At 53.0% G+C, this 17,100-nt stretch overlaps 1 protein-coding gene across 4 annotated transcripts in view; it reads right to left on the bottom strand.

Annotated features, from left to right (window-relative positions):
- Nucleotides 1-514: 514 nt before the first annotated feature.
- Nucleotides 515-17,100, bottom strand: part of AXIN2 (axin 2) — a 32,070-nt gene continuing 15,484 nt past the window's right edge. For all 4 annotated transcript variants that reach the window (XM_046676187.1, XM_046676183.1, XM_046676186.1 and 1 more), the window contains exons 4-11: nt 12,326-12,428; nt 9,514-9,654; nt 8,886-9,397; nt 8,433-8,627; nt 7,893-8,126; nt 7,224-7,319; nt 5,531-5,698; nt 515-2,004 (exon numbers count right to left, since the gene is read on the bottom strand). In XM_046676187.1, the coding sequence (XP_046532143.1) occupies nt 1,878-2,004; nt 5,531-5,698; nt 7,224-7,319; nt 7,893-8,126; nt 8,433-8,627; nt 8,886-9,397; nt 9,514-9,654; nt 12,326-12,428 (1,576 nt within the window). In that variant the 3' untranslated portion in view covers nt 515-1,877. The remainder of the gene's footprint in view (nt 2,005-5,530; nt 5,699-7,223; nt 7,320-7,892; nt 8,127-8,432; nt 8,628-8,885; nt 9,398-9,513; nt 9,655-12,325; nt 12,429-17,100) is intronic.

Raw genomic sequence — 17,100 nt, 5'->3', positions numbered from 1 at the left:
CAGAACCACCTGCTGTTTGTTCCCCACCTTTCCAGCCCAGACCCTCACTGAAGCCAGCAGTTGACGTCTACTCAGCCACTGGGAGGGTAGTTAGCACTGAGCTCAGGATTCATCGGCCCCATTGGATATTCCAGATCCACACAGTTTTCTGAGAGGCTTTGCATCTCTGGGCTGCCTACTGAATCAAGCACTCCTGGGAGGGCCCGCCTCAGCCCCTTATCACCTGCACCTACCTGGCCAGGTTGCAGATGTCTCCCTGGGAGGAGGCTGATGGTAGAGGGAAGTGGACATCGGAGGAAATGTTGTTCATACCTCGCTCCACAGGAAAATCCTCAGCCAGTAACCGAGTGATTTTGAAGAGATTTTCAAAACCCCAGGGCAGGTGCAGACTGGGTAAGAAGAACTCAGGGTTGGTTAGCAGTGGGCTGAGCAAGTTGGGAAATCCAGCAGAGATGTTCACACACAAAGGTGCCTCTGCCCGGCTCCCACCCGGGACTCAAAGACAAGGCCAACGTTTTGAAAAATATAAAATTTTAATAAAGGCTACATCTCTTAATTACAATAATTATTGTACCAAGTAATTTTCCTTAAATGAACTCTTTATAATGCATAATTTACAGTATAAGTAAAACAAAATGCCATGGCAAAAGTCATTGAGTACAAGACTTGTAATAAAAAGGCATAAAATATATTTGTACATAAACCCCTTTCAAAAAACAAGGGAAAGCTTGAGCCCTCAATATAGGGCGACACACGGAGCGGGACACCGTGCAGGTACAGGTACTGTACTGATTTAAGATCAAGCACTAGAGATAGTGGACTAATACTCTTCTGCCGTACAATATATACAGACGTATAGTACAAAGAACAATGGCAAACAGAAGGTACAGATTAACTTAACACAAAAACCCGAACGTCAAAATGAAGGTGTATGGAGGAAAGGGTGCTGCTAGGTCTTCCCACAACTGTCCTTTGCAGGGCGGGGGGCAGGGGGATAATTTCCAGAATGGCTGTGGTCCAAAAACTAATTGAAACAAACAAACAAACTCCAAGGAGCTGTTATTTCAATAAAAGCACAAGTTGAACCATCAGGTTCCAGCAGGCCCCAGCCACTGGGCACCGGCCTTGGTGGGAAGCTACAAGAAGTTACAGGGTGCATCTGGGGTCCCAATGAGGCTCCCCCCTCCTCCGCCATGGATCATCCCATCCAACATGACAACCCCAAAACGGCGGGGACGTTGCAACGTAAGTCAAACCTCAAGACCTTTTATGACGAAACAGAGCAGCATAAGAAATGCACCAATTTCTGTGTGTGTCAATGGCAGGGCACCATTTAAAAAGTCTATCTTCACTTGGAGAAACGCAGGGCAGAGCTTAATTCTTCTTTTAATGAAGAAATCATTAATGCACTCCTGGTTCAACTCCTAAGTTTAGATAGAACAATTAAAACTTCCTCTCTCCCCCTTCCGTGTTTAAAGCAGCATATCCATAAACTGGGGATGGGGGGAATTAATTGTTCAATAAATATCAGTAAGGATTCCTGTTCAGGTAAGCCATACAGTTTCTCAGTTTATGGATTTCAGATCCCTAGGAAGTCATACATTATGTATGGCAGTCTCTCAGATACAGTCAGCATCTTCAATAGCCAAGAGTGGTCATGTTTTTAATAAATAGTTCAGGCTTTTCTTATCTCAGTACCCAGCTCGGGAATAATGACAACCCACCTCCCCCCACCCTCCCGAAGGCCCAGTGGCCAATTCTTCCCTAGACTTTGTCTTCTTCATTGGTTTAGTTTTCCTTCAAAATGCTTCATCGTGGTTGCTCACGTACAAGACCGGTGGCTCGGGCTCAGGCCCCACAGTTCGAGCCCCAAAGGCTCAATCGATCCTCTCCACCTTCCCCAGAATCCTGCCTTCATACATGGGGAGCACTGTCTCATCGTCCCAGATCTCCTCGAAAACTGCTCCACAGGCAAACTCGTCGCTTGCTTTTTTGAAGTAATACCTTAAAAGGAAAACCCAAAAACCATCTTGATGAAATTGCATTTTCTCCTTTGTTTACAAGTATATGAACACTGAGGACTGAGGTGTCGTAAGAATTCTGCAACAGTAGGTGAGCATGGAAACGTCTGTCCATATCGGATCTGGAGGGCAGCCGGGGCCAGTGAGGGCACCACCGGGCGGGTCTTATGTCGCTGGGGAGGAAAGGCAGGCAGGCACCCTGGGAGCAGCCAGCAGCCTGGGTGGCTTCCCTCTTGCAGTCTTCAGCCCAGAACTGCTACTGTCACCCAATACACACATACAGGGAAGAGCAAACTCTGCAGAGCAGAGCTGCTTCTTTGTCCCCTTTTGGGGGGCGGGGTCCCCTCAAAGAGACCCCAGGCTCAGCCACCCTGAACCTACGGAAGTCTGTGGAAGGCTGACCCCTCTTGTCCTTCCCACCCTCCAGTGCCCATGGGCCAACTCTGCCGGCCAGTCTCTGGCACAGCCATGGGACAGACAGGCTGCTCCCTCTGTGGCCCCTGCAGGAGGCAGGCCAGCCTGATCTTGCTTCTCAGGGTAGCAGACAGCCCCGGTGCATGCTACGCTCCCCTCTTCTCCCTCCCTCCTCCTCTCCCACCCCACCCCTCCAGGGTCAAACACGAAAGGTCCTTCTATTATGCCCCTTGATTAAAGGTTCCTTTTATCCCACCCAGCCTTCTTTCTTCTAAGGCTGTTTAATTGTATGTGCAAATGACCGGCCTCTCGCAGGAGAGTCACATTTGGAAACAACTGCGGTCCGTCCTCCTGGGCCAGGCCCACTCCCAGGCCTCTTCTGAGGAAGTGAAGGGGGAGCCTCTCTCTTGCCCATCCCCAGCCAGTGAGACCCCTCAGATGGATTAAACTTGCCCCTGCAAGCGTCATCTTCGGCCAACCAAGGCCACTCACAGGAGAGAGGGTCACAGTCCCCTGGGGGGAGGGGGCAGCCTCTCTAAAAGAATTAAATTGTGTCTCAGGGTTATGGTTGTTTTTTTATTTTTGTCTTTTCTCTTAAAAAAAATTAATTCCCCTTGGTTAGAGCTAAATTTCTTTCCTCTTTGATGAAGGCAAGCCAAATACTTTCCTAAGAGATAAGAAGTAAAGTGAAACAGCTGCGTTTGGTCAGGGCTCTGTTTCCCGCGTTCCCAGCTGAGCTGGAGCGTCCGGGTGAGCAGCACGCACGGCTCTAGTGGGTGAGAACGCTGCATGGAGAGGGGTGTGCATCTCGGGGGGCCCCTGGAGATGGTGCGAAAATGGGAAGGGGCTCTGTGCTCACGAGACCCCGATAGCGGGAAAAAGTCACTTATCCAAATAAGAGGCTCAAATTCCGACGCCCCCTCAGTCACGCCCCTCGGCCGCCAGCTCCAGCCCCACCTCGGGTTTACCAGGCGAGCGGGGCTTTCACGGCATCTCTGAACAAACAGGCAGTGACCTTTTACATAATTGCCACCTCTTCCAGAGAGGAGACATTCCCGTGACCCCACCCCCAAGACTTCAAAAGTGCAGCGCTGCCCTCGTTTTCTCCAAGAAACGGGCTTTTCCACTGCAACATGCTTTATGTGGCAAACTCTGCTTTCTTCTGACATCTGGCACCAATAGCGTCTGGCCCGCCTGGAGGGATTGTTCTCCGGCTGAACCCCTGCCACAGGGAGATTACTCAACGCAGCTCAGGTCCCCCTGCTCCACAGCCCCGTCCTCGCTGGGCTTTTTATTGGGGGCAGAGGGGGTGCAAAGTGAATGTTGGAGCAGCACCCCTGCTGGGAGGGCGAGGCATGGCACCCTGCACTCCCCGACCCAAGAGGGCCGCGAGAGCAAGGAGAAAGAGATAAGGCGGCTGGGAAGGGCCTTGCCACAGCCTGATCCAATCAGGAAAGAATTTGAGAGTCGACCACTTGTGCAAGTCTTTGTGCATTAAAGGAGAGGCCGGGGCTTCAAAGCCAGGCTTATTAAGTGTGCCTTAGAGAAAAAATCAGAGCCAGATGTGGCCAGAGTGGCTGAGCATGGAGCCTCCCCTGCAGCCTCGCTGCTCAGTGCTCCGTGGCCCTTCTCCCCTGAAGGTCACCTGCAGTTCCACTCAAAGTCCAGCCGAGTCAAAGCTGAGATCAAAATGAATCCCTGGAGGGGCACACTTGTGTAATTAGTTTCACCTTGTGTCTGTTCAAGACTAAAAAAAAAAAGGAGAAGCAGCAGCCAGACCTGTTCCCCAAACCCTTTGATACATTTTCAGAATTGTCTCTGCTCAGGTGTAAAAGGGAAAGATCTAAGCCCAGCTCCATGGACTGAGTGTCAGTCACCTACAGCGTCCCAGCCCGAGCCCTGTCCCTTCCCCTAGAAGAGGAACCACTCTGGGCCCCTGCCCCAATCGGCTCCCAGGCAGAGGTGGCTGGTAGAGCTACACAGGGCTGGCGCTGGGAAGGGACCGGGTCTCAGGGCCCTGGAGGTGGGCTCGCCTGAGTCCAGAAGCCAGTGCCCACCCAGCAGGTTGCTAAGTGCTATGAAAGTTCTCCACTCCCATCCCGGCTTGAGGCGGAGTGGTTGGCACCTTCTGTGCCCCTCCTTAAACCACGTGCTGGGCGCCTCGCTTGCCCCTCCCTTGTCCCCGCCCTGCAGCCGAGATATAGTTGGAGCAGGACTCACATATTCCCTTGGGATGAAGGCCATTGAGAAGGGGCAGGCAGGACTCTGGAGTCATCACCTGCCCAGCATTAAGGGGAAAGTAACCACGAAATGGTCCAGGGCTGGTTCTCGAATCTTCTCCAGGGCCCTGGACAGCCAGGGTGGGCACCTCCACTGTGCAGACGGGGAAAGGGAGCCTGGAGGGTGGGAAGCTCCCTTCCCTAAGGCCCCAGCAGGGAGGGAAGGTGGTGAGGCCCTGGCAGGAGAGTGGCCAGCCCTGTCCACCTGGTGCCCACCCACAGGTCCTGCCCTTCTTGGTTATGGACAAAAGAGCATTTCTGCTTCACATGACCCATAAAAGAGTGGCGTGGTGCTTCAGGCAGAAAGGCTGAGGAAGGAGAATGCTGTCTACATCCCCAGGCAGTGGTCTCTGCCCTTCCCCAAGCCTGCAGTGTGGACAGTCTCTCCCAGACCCAAGCCAGCAGAGCAGTCTTCTGGTCTCCTAATCGGCCTGTCTGTCTGTCTGTCTCTTTCCTCCCTCCACATACCTCTCTCTGTCAGGAAGAGCTCCCACAAGGCAGCCCAAGCCCAGCTCTCTGACAAAGCAAACTGCCCCCTTTCTCCTCAGAGTCTTGTTCACCTGGAAAAGCCGTCCAGGTCCCCACAGAGCCCTCCCAGTGGCCTCCCTGATGCTGTGTTATTTCTGTTAGTGGTGAGGGGAGAGAGGAAATGAGGAAGAACTGAAGCGCCGGGCAGCCCACTCCAACGGCCTCCCCGAGCGCTTCCTAACCCGGCTCTCCGGCCCCTCCCAGGTCTGGCCGGGCCAGGGAAGCGACTCTGGCTCTGGGTTCTGAGCAAACAAACTCTGGAGCAGAAAGAAGCCACAGGACTCTTACCTATAATTTCCCTTTTTGCTGAGCTGCTCTTTAAAGTGGCCCAGGGTCAGGCTCTGAGCCTTCAGCATCCTCCTGTATGGGATTTCTTCTCCACAGAAAAAGTAAGTGACGACCAACTCACTGGCCTGGAGCGCGTGGACCCCTGCCAGTTTCTTTGGCTCTTTGTGACTGAAAATAAGATGGAACGCAGCAAGTTCAGTGTTTGAAGGCAGCAAGGAAACACACACACACACACACACACGCAGGCTCTCCAAACACTATTTCCAGAGATGAAGTGAGGCTGTAAGCTCCAGGGGGCCTGGACGTGGGGACCCCATATCACAGAGGCAGCCACCTCTAGTGGAAACACCGTCTAACGCTAGGTCATCTTGTGGGGCACACAGGAAGGGACAATTTCCTTTGGGTTGTACAAATGGCTATTGTTTTCCTCACTGCCAACAAATGGGGGGACAGAGCAGCCTCTTTCAGGTTGGCACAAATGGGGTGCTTACCAGTGAAGATGAGAGAGGAGAAACTATCACAGGGACACGCACCCCAACCAGGGTTTGCTGGGGAGACCCAGAGCACTTTATGGGATGACATGAACTCAGAATGCTAGAGCCCACTGGGGGTTAGCCCATGGTCATTTCAACTTCCCCATTTAGTCCAAATTTTTATAGAGTGGCTTAAAAAAAAAAGCTGCAGGCCCGGACAGCTGGTAGACTTAAGGTCAACCAATTAAAACAAAAGGGTCCAGGGCGGTGGCTTATTCAGGAATTTAAACATTGTTGATTGCTCAAGATGAAGAAGCTAAGAGAGAAACTTTAATTATTTAGACCATTCTAGATTTCTGCAGCAGACTTCTGTTTAAAGGCACCCTCCTATAATTAAACAAAGCCAGGCTCCTCTGCTCACTTTTCAAGAGTGTAAATTTATGAAAAGAATCATGGCACAATTGAGAAAGAAGTCCTGTTTTTCCCAAGCAAAACAACAAAGATCACCCTCTCTCCATCTCTACAATGATGGAGAATCATCTTCCTGCTCAGTGTGACACAAAGATGTTTCCAGGGGCCAGCCCCATGGCCGAGTGATTGAGTTCGCGCACTCCACTTCCGTGGCCCAGGGTTTCACTGGTTTGGATCCTGGCCGCGGACATGGCACCACTCATCAGGCCACGCTGAGGAGGCATCCCACATGCCACAACTAGAAGGACCCACAACTAAAATATACAACTATGTACTGAGGGAACTTGGGGAGAAAAAGCAGAAAAAAAAAAAGAAGATGATTGGCAGCAGTTGTTAGCTCAGGTGCCAATTTTTGGGGGGAAGAAAAGATGTTTCCAACTTGCTAACTTGCAAGCTGAATGGGGATAACACTTCCATCTGGGTTTGGGGTCCCTTTTATCTACCTGCTAACAGCTTCATATCTCAGCTTTGATTACTGTGTACCAGGAACCCTGAGCTGTCCATCGCTTCAGGAAGGAACACCTGTGCACAGGTCACGATGCATTCACAATGTATTTCTCAGTACAGGCAGGGTTTTCAAGATCTTAATTTACGACAGCATCTTTGTTTACTGTTCCTTGTTGCTAACTTTAAAATCAAGGTGATTTTATATACTGAAAAAAGTTTTCAGAAATCACAACTCCAGACAGTGAATACCCTGAAACGTAACCACCAGGCAGATCTCAGCAATGCCAGGTAAAGACACTCACTCCTCAGAAGCCAGGGTTGGGTTGGAGAAGGGCGTGGCTCCTGCTTGACCAGTGGCCGAGTGGTTCCTGTCCCTCTGCTGACTGGCTGTGCAGCACCTGAGGACACGGCCAGAGCGGAGGATTCAGAGGTAAGCCTGATGTCCCCAGGGCAAATGGGGTGACCACCTAAAGAGGCACAGAACTGACTTCCATCCACGGGGAGACCCAACTGAGACCTGGAAGACGTCTCAGGAACAGCCATCTTAAGTGCCGGCCAAACCCCTCCCCCACCGGCACCTGGGACTGGACACTGCCAGCCCAGGCAGGGGCTGAAGGCTCTCAAGTCCCCAGTCATGGCTTCTTATACACTCATCTAACCAGCCTTCAATGATCAGGACGTCAGTAATCAATGGGACTTGTAAGGAATGACTGAAATTCATTCCCCTCCTTCTAGGCACGACTTGCCTAACACACAGATCCCAGTTAGCTCTTCAGAAGCAAGGGAACTAAAAGGAACAATTTCTGGAGATTGGAAGGGAGAATCTCAGGCAGCCAGGAGCAAATCCTCCCCCCCAAGAAGGGATGAGGACCTAGGCAGACAAGGCGGCCGTTCCCTCCAGGGACAGGCCAGGGCACCGCCTCCACCCCCCATCCCTGCCCTCCCCGCGGAGGCCTTCTCCACTCACTCACCGCTGCTTCGGAGGCTTGGACACCTCCGCCAGCCTGCGGCAGGCCTCCTCCAGCTGGGCCAGGGTGTTGGGCGGGGTCAGGGGAGGCATCGCAGGGTCCTGGGCGAACGGGTGGGCTCGGGGGGTGGCGCGGGGGTGCCCGTTGCCGCCCCCCCAAAGGTGGTGCCGACCGGCTCGCTCGGCTGGGGACACACGGGCAGACTCCAAGGGGTAGGCCTTTTTTGCGCTTTGGGCACTGAACAAGAACGAATGAGGCGAGAGAACGCAGAAGGAAAGAAACTGGGTTAGAAAAACTGGAAAATCTGACTTCAATAGAAACTTCTCTATTCTGCCTTCAGAGAGAGAAGAAAAAAATAACCCTACCATAACACGAACAGGGGGCGTTGCCAAAACATGGCATTTTTGTGGTCTGCTCAGTCCAACATTTAATATTAAGATGGCAAGAGCAAACAGTCCCATTTGTTTTCGGCCGACTGCAAAAATAGCCCTCCCCACGACACCTCCGCGGTGGCCGGACCCTCGCGGCGGCCGCGGTGTTTACCTGTGGGGCTTGGGCTTGCTCTGCCGCTCGCTCTCCAGCATCCACTGCCAGACATCCTGCGACCTGTCTCCTTCCTCCCCGGGCAGCTGCGGCACCCCAGCTGCGCCCGGGGCCCCTCCTTCCCTGGCGGACAAGGCCAGGCCCGGCTCCGTGCCTTTCCCACTCCGTTTGGGCAGCGTACTGCCTCTGCTGCCACTGTGGGGAACCAAGAGCCACACCCATCCCAGAGAGCCCGTCACACCTCCAGGACTCGTCCCATCGGGCAGTTCGGCAAGTGCTAGGGTGACACGACAGACCCAGGCACCTGCTCCCCTGCCTTGCCCCACCCTGTACCACCCTCCCGGATGCTAAATGCCTGTGACCTCCAACCACCCCCCACACCCCCCCACCTGCCCAGGGCTCTGGTGGGGAGAGCAGTCCCCGCCGGGACCCTCCAGTCTGCCTCACACTTACCCAAACTGCTCCACTGGCGCGGGCTCCGGAGCCTTGGGGTGGCTCTTGCATTTCGAGTAGCAGTAGTACTCAGGGCCCCCAGGGCAGAAGCAGCGCACCCTCTGGGCGGCCTCCGCCTCAATCTCCTCCTTGGTCTTGGGGACGGCGTGGTGGTGGATGTAGTGGTGATGGACGTGCTTCGTCGTCTGCTTGGTCACGAAGCCCTTGGCCCCAAGGAGGGGGCAGCCGGCCGGCAAGGCTGCGGCGGGGGGCAGCTTGCCCCCGGGCGGGAGGAGGGGGTGGTACTGCTGGTGGTGGTGGTGGTGGTGGTCAGGGGAGCGGGAACGGGGGCTGTAGCGGCCCACACCCGGGGACTGGCAGCCAGGGGTCTTGAGGACCCTGGACAGGTGGTCGTCCAGAATCGTCTGTGGGTCCTCCTCATAGCTGCCAGAGGGTAAGAGGGAGAGGGGGTGCTGGGTGGGCCCCCCCTCCCGCGAGCTGAGCACTAGGTCGGAGCCGTCCTTCTCTTCATCCTGGAAGGGCAGACAGCAGAAGGGGAAGCGACCCAGTAAGTGGGAGGGCCCCCTCGCAGGGCACTGGGTCAAGGGGAGGAGCGGCGCCCCCAGCCCCAGCCCAGGGCCAGTACTACCTCTCGGATCTGCTGCAGTCGCTCCTCCAGGCTGTGGCGGCTCTCCAGCTCCAGCTTCAGCTTCTCCAGCCTGGAGATCAATTCGGCCGCAAAGGTGGCGGGCTCCACGGGGGTCATCTCCTTGGGCAGGCGGTGGGTTCTCTAGAGGACGCAGGGAGGAAGGGGACGAGGCATGTTTAGCAGGCCAGCAAGAGGGGACAGCGGCGGCCCGGCGCCGGGCGTGGTGGCTCTGCGCTGGAGCAGAGAGCGGACGGCGCGGCGGCCCGGGCTGCTCGGCAGTTTTATGCACCAGCACCGCGGCCTCATGGAGAGCCATGGTCCCCACCAGCGTTTGCCTTGGGCAGGAGCAGTTGGTCGCACTCCGAGAGGCCCCGCTTGTTCTCTCTGTAGTACAACCAGCCCATCAGTAGCTACTCTGAAGTAGAAAATCTTCAAAGACTGTTGTCAAACATCAAAAAAAAAAAAAAAAAAAAAAAAAAAAGGCAGCCCTCTGAGGTGGGGAGGGGAGAGAGACCAACTCAAGGAACAGAAAGGCGAGTCTAAACAGAAGGGGAGTTGGAAATTTAAAAAAATAAGATTGGAAGGGAGGTGGGGGAGAGGAAAAGGGGGAAAAAAAAAAGTCACACGGCCAGATCAGAAGAAGCGGTAATTTATTTCCTGGCCGCACACTGCGCACCTTTGAGGTGGTGTTGTCTCAACAGTGTCCTACATGTCCCTCGCTTTCCTGCGACCCCCGCCTCCCCATCTCTTTGTACAGAAAATGAAGAAGGCTGCTGCAGGCTAGTAGCAGAACACTGCTGAGTCTGGCTGCCTGAAGCTGATCTATCAAGGGAAAAGGGAACATCTCCAAACCAAGTACAGAATATAAAAGGCACCGGGCGCGCCTGCCAAAAGCAGCCAACAGAGAGAACCCCCACTGCCAGCTTTCTGTCCTCCTCCTGTCATCTCGCCCCCCACCTCCTCGGTTCTTCTGCCTCCTTCTCCCTCATTCCCTTCTTGCCTTGCCCTTTTCTTTGGGGTGAGGGCAGCAGAAAGCTGACCTGCAAAGGCACACAAGCATCTCCCCAGCACATGAGCCAGGCCTCACCACGGCAACCACTTAGCTGCAGATCCCAGGGCACAGAAAGGCCCCTGGGTAGGAGATGGCCATCCTCACACAGGCTGGCTCCACGCAGCCCCCAGTCAAAGCGCTGCCTTGTGGAGTTGAGTCGATTTGCACACCCCGGGACAAAATCATCTAATTCACAAGCTTGGGTGGTAGAACTTTTCTTTATTAACACACATACCACCCCCACCCCGCCAAAAAAAAAAAATGTGTATCATCAATACTGTTGTATTTGCGGGGGATTGTTACTGAGGAGGGGGAGGCTGGAGGTCCTCAGAAAAGCAATCTTATGTTAATTTTAGGACAAGGTTAAGTCTGTCCTGGACCGCGTGGGGAGCCTGCAGGGGAGGCGCTCTGACAACAATCCGTGCACTAATGCAACAGGGGATTAGCAATTCAATGTGTTAATTTTCTAAATGCAACATAACTAATGGACCAACTGGATCCTCTGAAGCTGGCAGGAAGGATTCACAAACAGAGATGGCGCTCTACACTGGGCACTCTCTTCCTTTCCCTAAGGAACAGCTTCCTTGCAACCTGGAACTCAAGAGTCTGCAAGCAGCACAGCTCCTGAAATGTAATGAGAAGGCTCTCTTGAGTCCAGGGGCCACCTGCTGGCTGCCCTCCAGGACTTGGAACGAGAAGGGGAGGTTCCAGACAAGTTGCTCACACCATGCTGGCATCTCATCTCAATCACAGGAAGGAGCTGCTCATGGGATCCTCACTTCCAACCACCTGATGAAGTTCCAAACACTTCATTCATTCAGCATTTATTAGGTGCAGATTCAATAGCAGGTACTAAGCCAAGTTCTGGGGTTGGAAAGAGACAAGACGGAACAGCTGCCCTCCACGGTTTCAGAAGTCAGCAGGAGAAATGGCCAAGTAAACAGATAAATGGACAACTGAAATGGCCGAGCCGTACAATCAACACAAGGAGAAGGTCCAAGCGATGAAATTTTCCTTCCACAGGGGCAGAGGTTCCTCTCCACGCATTCATTCCATCAACAAGTGCTTATTAGGCACCTATTATTTGCCAGGCATTGTTCTAGTCTCTGTGGATATGGAAGTTAACAGAACAGACAAAACTCCCTGCCCTCAGGGGGCTTCCATTCTAGTGGGAACCCAGTGAGAAGCAGGGAATTATCTCCTACCATTTCTTGGTTCCTGGGAAGGAACTGCTTTGGCTTCTTTCTGATAGAGAATTTTCTTTGTGTGTGTGTGTTCGGTCTTTTTTTGGTGAGGAAGATTGGCCATGAGCTAACATCCATTGCCAATCTTCCTCCTTTTGCTTAAGACTGTCCCTGAGCTAACATCTGTTGCCAATCTTCCTCTATTTTGTATGTGGGATGCTGCCACAGCATGGCTTGATGACTGGTGTGTAGGTCTGCACCCAAGATCCAAACACACCAACCCTGGGCCACTGAAGCAGAGCGTGCAAACTTAAACCAGTATGCCAAGGGCCTGCCCAGAGAATTTTCTTTTTTGAACTGAGAAAATGTAAAGGTTCAAGTAGGTCACCTTGAGTTTCACTCCACTCAGTATCACACCCCAACGACCCATGTGATAGCTCTTGCCTGGTTCTTTCCTTCCCTCCCCCGTAGCAGCCCCCAGGCACTGTTCCTCCTAACTTCCCTACACCTCCCACCCCTTTTCTTCAGGGCGCAACAAGGCTGAAACAGCTGCCTCCCCCCTCCAGACTATACTCACCGGGAAATGAGGTAGAGACACTTGGCCATTGGCCTTCACACTGCGATGCATTTCTCTCTGGAGCTGTTTCTTACTCCCCACACGATAAGGAGGGATTCCGTCTCTAAGGGAAGGGAAAAGACAGAACCCACAGGCTCGTGAGGATGCTTTCAGCACATGGGCTGACTCACAGGCCATCCTGAGATCCTGCCAATGGAGAGGGCCACATGCCTCCATGGGCGTGCACCACCCACCCGGGCACCATGGCTGCTTTCACAGGGAAAGATCAATCCAGGATCAAACTACCAAACTTCCTGCTCATCAATCATCTCTGGAAATTTGGCTCCCTCTTGGATTCAGGATGGTCGACTTGGGAAGAGCTTGGTAAGCTCATCTCTCGGGTTGTTGTCTTAGAACTGGGTTACACTCCAGTGGGCCCAGTCAGAGAGAAGGTGCCCCTATTTTACAGATGCCCCAAGTAGGAGATTTAATTTCTCTTTGGTCCTCCCAACAGTCTGTTACCACTGCAACGTACCACCCCAGATCAGGAAACCGGGGCCTGACAGAGCGTACAGGGCAAAATACCGCAGGATAGGAGGGCCAAGCCAGGCATTAGTGACGGTCTGTGTAATTCCCCAGGAGTCAACCTCCCAGTTGTTTCCAAGTTTCTTCCTTTTATAAATTACCCCAAGGGGATCTTTGGGCTCCTTCTCTCAGCTTCAAACCCTACCACCCCAACCAATGAATTCTCTAAGTCACACGACCAATGTGGGCATAAAGAGAAAGCCCTTACTAGGTGGCATTCTACGCAATTCATTCAAATATCTGAGTACCTACTATGTGCCAGACCTTGTTCTAGGCACTGGGCAAGAGGGCAGGGAAGGAAAGGGATAAAAATGCAGACAACTGCCCTGATGAAGCTTATACTTAATGGGGGGCACTTAATGGGGGTCACAGGCAATAAGCAAAAATAAAAGAGTAAAATCTAAGGTATGTTAGAAGGTGGTAAATACGATGATGAAATACACTGCAGGAGATGGGGAGAGAGGACTGCTGATGAGCAGGGAAGCACGAGGGAGCTGGAATTTTAAACAGCAGGGGGTAGGTCACTGAAGTCCTTGCTGCAAAGGTGACCTTTGAGCAAATACGTGAAGGCAGTAGGGGCCCCTATGTCCTTCATCATTATATTTTTTAAAAAGGCAAGAGGAAGCCGTAAGAAATGCCTCCACTCCAGCCAGTCTTCGCTAGAAACATGACCTGGAGTTGCCATGATTTTTTAAAAAGAATTTTGTTCTTGAAAGCAGTTGAATGGTCAAGGTGTGACCGTTTTCCCCTGGCTGTCCCTCCTGGAGGCCACCCATTCACAAACGCCTCAGGGTTCCAACATTGCCATACTGAACCATGCTTGAAGGCTGTAAATACTGAAATTAGGCATTTGGTTATTTCCCTTTCCCTGGTGTATTGTTCATCATGGGGTGAGAGGAAGAAAAACATCTTCGGCTCATCAGCAGTGGGGGAAAACCAGGGGTGCCTAAAAATACCCATGCGCAGCCAAGGGTCACTGGTTGACCTCTAGCTCCTTATCTGGAATGCCCTAGAATTCTAAGGCATTTTCTGGAAGTCTGCTGACCTAGGCCAGAGAACAGGACCACTGTGGAATGATGCAGATCACAGCAGATCAACAGTCCAATGATCTGTATTAGCCAAACCTTGGCTAAGAAGCACATCAAGGATAATCGTTTTGAGGGCGCAGGGGGAGAAGAGAGATCAATATAAAGCACGGACTTACCCACAGTGTGAGTCCTGTCCCAGAGAAAGGCCAGGGGGGGCAGACACGGGGTGCACTGTGGGGAGGGTCAGAGCCAGATGACCAGTGCCAGCCAAGTCTCCCAGACAGCCCCCTACTCACTGAGGCCTGGGACTTGACTGGGCCTCTAAGGCCAAGTAGGATAAAAGGTTCTAAGTCCAGAAACTTACTGAACCACCTGGAACTTATTTACCAAAACTCAATGTTTTCACCTTGGGATTGTTTACAAGACATGGGAGAAAACTGGGTTCTCACAAGCATGCCTGGCTTGTCCAGTAACCAAATTCCACACCAGGGGATTGATTCCAACCCAAGGCCGGCAGGCCCCATGTACTGAGTTCCTACTGTGGGTCAGACACATCTGACATATAATCCAACTTCATTCTCACAAACACCCTAATTCACCACATCTTACAGATGACCACAGATGCTCCGTAACTCGCTTGGAGTCAGTCAGTAGCGGTTAGATCCAGGATCCGGAGCCATGCCCTGTTGGACTCTGGAACAGGTGTCCTCAACTCAACAACCTATACTCTCAGCCCCAACTGGAGGAGCCAAGCTTCCTGACTGTCTGAACATGGGGGCGGGGGGAGAGGGGTCATTTCCTAAGCCCCACAAAGCCATCTGACATTCTCAAGGGGTGAATGGGAGATTTGGGGAACATTCTGGAAAGTCTTCCCCCACCACTTAGTACTCACTGGCTACGGGACATGCGAGGTGGCTTCCAAAGCACAGTGAATATCTACCTAAAATCCCTTGTGGGGTGGGGATGACAGGGGGGTTCCCACAGATTGGGTCTCATGCTGGCCCAACCAACTTCTGCTGCCCCAGGGTTGTAAGACACTGTCCACGCCTTCTGACCAGCGACTCTTCCACGGGCTTTCTAAGAGTGGATGGCTCTGCTCCAGGCCTCTGCCTGACAATCTTGGGGGGCAGAAGCCAAGCACCCCATGAACTCCACTGTGACACACACAGGCTTCAGGTGTCCCAGAGGAGGCCCCCATCCATCTACTCCAATACTCTGTCCTTGAGTAGCCTTTGATCTTTTCTCTTTCTTCCCAGATGGAAATTAGTGGCAAGGCTTTTATATCTCTTTTTCTTTATCCATTAAGGTAGAAGAAAAAAAGATAAACGGGGGAGGTGGGTATGGAAGGGGTCGCAGGGGAAGCAGGTCACTGCCCGACTGAAGGCAAGAGAAACAAATGATTCTTTAAGCACCCCCAACCAACACACACCCCCTCTTCACCCAGGGCAGGTGAAGGATCCAACTGCAGGAAAGGAAACTTCTGACCAGACAAAAAAGGGAGATTTCAACTTGCAGAGGCTCAAAGAGGCTTAACAGGCACCTTCAAGGAAATGTGGCTTGAATTCCCCCCCAAGCCAAGACTCTTCTTCCAGAACAGCCCCTCATTCCAGAAGTGGGCCTCTCTTCTTTTGATTCAGGCTCTAAAAGTCTAGGATCGGCTTCCTGGCTACTCACAACTGTGAGCTGAAGAGTGCCCAAGTTTTGGTCCCTGCACAGTCTACTTTAATTATAAACATTTTAGCTAACGAGCCCGCTGCCGGGCCCAGCTGTTTCTGGGGAGCACTGGTTTTGAAGTGTGGACTCCACTTAGCTGCCATTTAAGCTGAGCCAATTAGCTTAGCCTTTTGACTCCCCCGTGCCCGGCCTAACCTGAAGGTCGGTTTTCCGGCGGCTTTGAAAGAGCAGACTCAGGCGCACGTGCGTCCACCCGCATTTTCATTTGGCAACCGCTCGGAAGGCGGCCTCTGATCACAGCCAACATCAAAAGCCTGGTTTGTAAGATAAGGTAATATTTGAAGTTCACTCAGATGCCTTCCCTGGTGTCCAAAGTAAACCCATAAATAAGATATAAGGAAATAAAAATAAATAAATAAAGTGCCCGGTGCCCCCCTCGGCGTGAAAGGCGAGGAGAACGACTTGCACTGATTTTGTGACATGGCACCAGCAACCTCCACATCGAGTGGATCCTGATTTGAAGAGCAGCTCTGCACAGAAAGCAAAGCCCGAGTCACCTCCCCACCCTCGCTGTAGCTCAGAAGCACCTTGGGCGGCATGGAAGCTGCTGTTTCTGCTGTTTCCAGCCCCGGGGCTGCGTCCTCCCAGGCCTGATGCCCTGGATTCGCCCTGCCTCCTTCTGCCCTCAATGCTCCTAGGACCAGGACTTAGGACTTCGCTGGCAGTCTGGCAGCCAACTCCCCCCGCCCTCAAAAAAAATTAAAAATCCATTTCTTCCGAGAAGGTGGGTTTCAGAGTAACAGGCTCGTAAAACAGCTTTCCCAGAGACCTCCCCTGAAGACCCAAATCGCCCGCCATCTTTAACAGGGCTTTTTACTGAGCGGGAAAACAAGTCGTCAGCGGGCTTGGGGAGAGGCAACGCTTTCTGGAACGCCCCTGTCCGCTCTGCCCCTCCAGGCCCGGGCCGCCGCTCTGGAAGCACCAAGGGCGCGGCCCTGCCCAATTCCATCCAGGCCTCTCGCAAAGGCCCCCGGGACTTAATTGGTTCTGTCGCAAATGAGACAATTGCCTCCCTGGGCTTGTGTCTAATGAACTCCAACCTTCTGGAGTCTATTGAAGGCCGCCTGTGACCCCCTCTCCACTCTCCCCAGCCGCATCCCCTCCCCAACTCCCAGCAGGGCAGCCGCCCCGCTCCCCAGCCCCACTCCCCAGCCCCTCGCAGCCTGGCCAGCCATTGTGACCAGGAGAAACAGCCAGGGCTTTTCATGCTTTATGGGGCGCTCCTATTCACTTGTTCAAGGAAATTTCAAAGGGGCCTGCTACCCTCTTATCCCCTCTAAGCTTCCCCAGAGGAACAATGGGCTGAAAGCGATTCAGTGCAGCTTTTCATCCCCCACACACTTTATTTCTCGCTCGGCGCTCTCATCTGCGCCAGGCCCACAATTGGCAGAGCGCTGAAGAGGGGTCTGATCCCAGCCCTGGGAATCCCGGGCGACCCGCCCGACGCTG

Source organism: Equus quagga, chromosome 11 (genome assembly GCF_021613505.1).
Source record: "Equus quagga isolate Etosha38 chromosome 11, UCLA_HA_Equagga_1.0, whole genome shotgun sequence".
Lineage (NCBI taxonomy): Eukaryota > Metazoa > Chordata > Mammalia > Perissodactyla > Equidae > Equus > Equus quagga.
This window is presented reverse-complemented; position numbering and strand designations above follow the sequence as displayed.